This window comes from Mauremys mutica, chromosome 13 (assembly GCF_020497125.1).
Source record: "Mauremys mutica isolate MM-2020 ecotype Southern chromosome 13, ASM2049712v1, whole genome shotgun sequence".
In the NCBI taxonomy this organism is placed as follows: Eukaryota; Metazoa; Chordata; order Testudines; family Geoemydidae; genus Mauremys; species Mauremys mutica.
The window spans coordinates 45,437,678-45,439,139 of NC_059084.1; the positions used below are offsets into that span (position 1 = coordinate 45,437,678).

Sequence of the window (1,462 nt, forward strand, 5' to 3'; positions counted from 1 at the left end):
CTCAGAAAACCCCATCAGAGAGATGACATATGGGACCCCCAAGAGAGTGCAAAATTCTGCCTAACCAAACACTCACCATCTCCCCTTTGCACCTCCAAGACCTCCTGGAACAAAGAAACAAACCAAATCCCCAACCAACCAGCTAAACAAAAATAATCTAAAAATCTGGCAAACAAATGAACAAAAGCACAAATAACAAATACACTGATACTGCAATCCCCCAAAATAAGAAAGGCCAGAGACCTCAGAACGAACTACGCTATGGCCACTCATTTTATGGGCATGGCAGCATGGTGATGGATAGCCAGATATGATAGATAGATTCCACTCTTACTTAGATTGGTGTAAACCTATAGTTAAACTTTTATCTTGAGTCATGTTTGTCTGGACTTTTACACATGTAAATGCCCAATTCTGCATAAACAGTTTGCATGGTATTTTCTCATGGAGGCAATAATATCATCAGCTGATTATAATCATAAGGAAACTCAGAATGAAATTGCTACTGAAGGAGAAATATGGACATTTTATTCTTAGTGGGTGACCTCCAACCTATCCATTTACTCAGTGCCCCTTTGATCTCCTTATTTCTCATGCTGTAGATGATCGGATTCATTATTGGTGGCAACACAGAATAGAGAACCCCCACCATGAGATTCAGACCTGAGGTTGAGCTGGAGGAAGGTTTCAGGTAGGCAAAGGTAGCAGTACAAAGGAACAAGGAGACCACAACGAGGTGAGGGAGGCAGGTGGAGAAGGCTTTTTGCCGGCCCTGCTCAGAGGGGATTCTTAGCACTGTTTTGAAGATCTGAACATATGACACAATTATGAAAACAAAGCAGCTGAAGACTAAGCACACACTAAAGACAATAACCCCAACTTCACTGAGGTATGTGTCCGAGCAGGCGAGCTTGAGTAGCTGGGGGATTTCACAGAAGAACTGATCCACCATGTTTCCTCCACAGAAGATTATTGCAAACGTATTCCCGGTGTGCAGGGCAGAGTAGAGAAGACCACAGATCCAGGCACTGGCTGCCATTTGGACACAAGCTCTCCTGTTCATCACTCTTTCATAGTGCAGTGGTTGGCAGATCGCCACGTATCGGTCATATGCCATGATGGTCAGTATGGCAAAATCTGCTGAAGCAAAGAAGAAGACGAGAAAGACTTGGGCGACACATCCAGGATAAGAAATCACCCTGGTGTTCATGAGAGAGTTGGCCATGGATTTGGGGATGGTGACAGAGATGGAGCCGAGGTCTAGGATGGACAGATTCATCAGGAAGAAGAACATGGGGGTGTGAAGGTGGAGATCAAGGGCTATGACTGTGATGATGAGAAGGTTTCCCACCAGGGCTGCCAGGTAAATCACCAGGAACACTACAAAGTGCAAAGTCTGCAGCTTCCGAATGTCAGAGAATCCCAAGAGAAGGAACTCGGTCATTGTCGTTTGGTTGTACAT

The 1,462-nt window shown here is 44.8% G+C and overlaps 1 protein-coding gene across 1 annotated transcript; it reads right to left on the reverse strand.

Annotated features, from left to right (window-relative positions):
* Positions 1 to 502: 502 nt before the first annotated feature.
* On the reverse strand, positions 503 to 1,462 carry LOC123348311 (olfactory receptor 14A16-like). The gene has a single exon (XM_044985828.1). It carries the CDS (start codon positions 1,460 to 1,462, stop codon positions 503 to 505), a length of 960 nt encoding a protein of 319 aa, XP_044841763.1.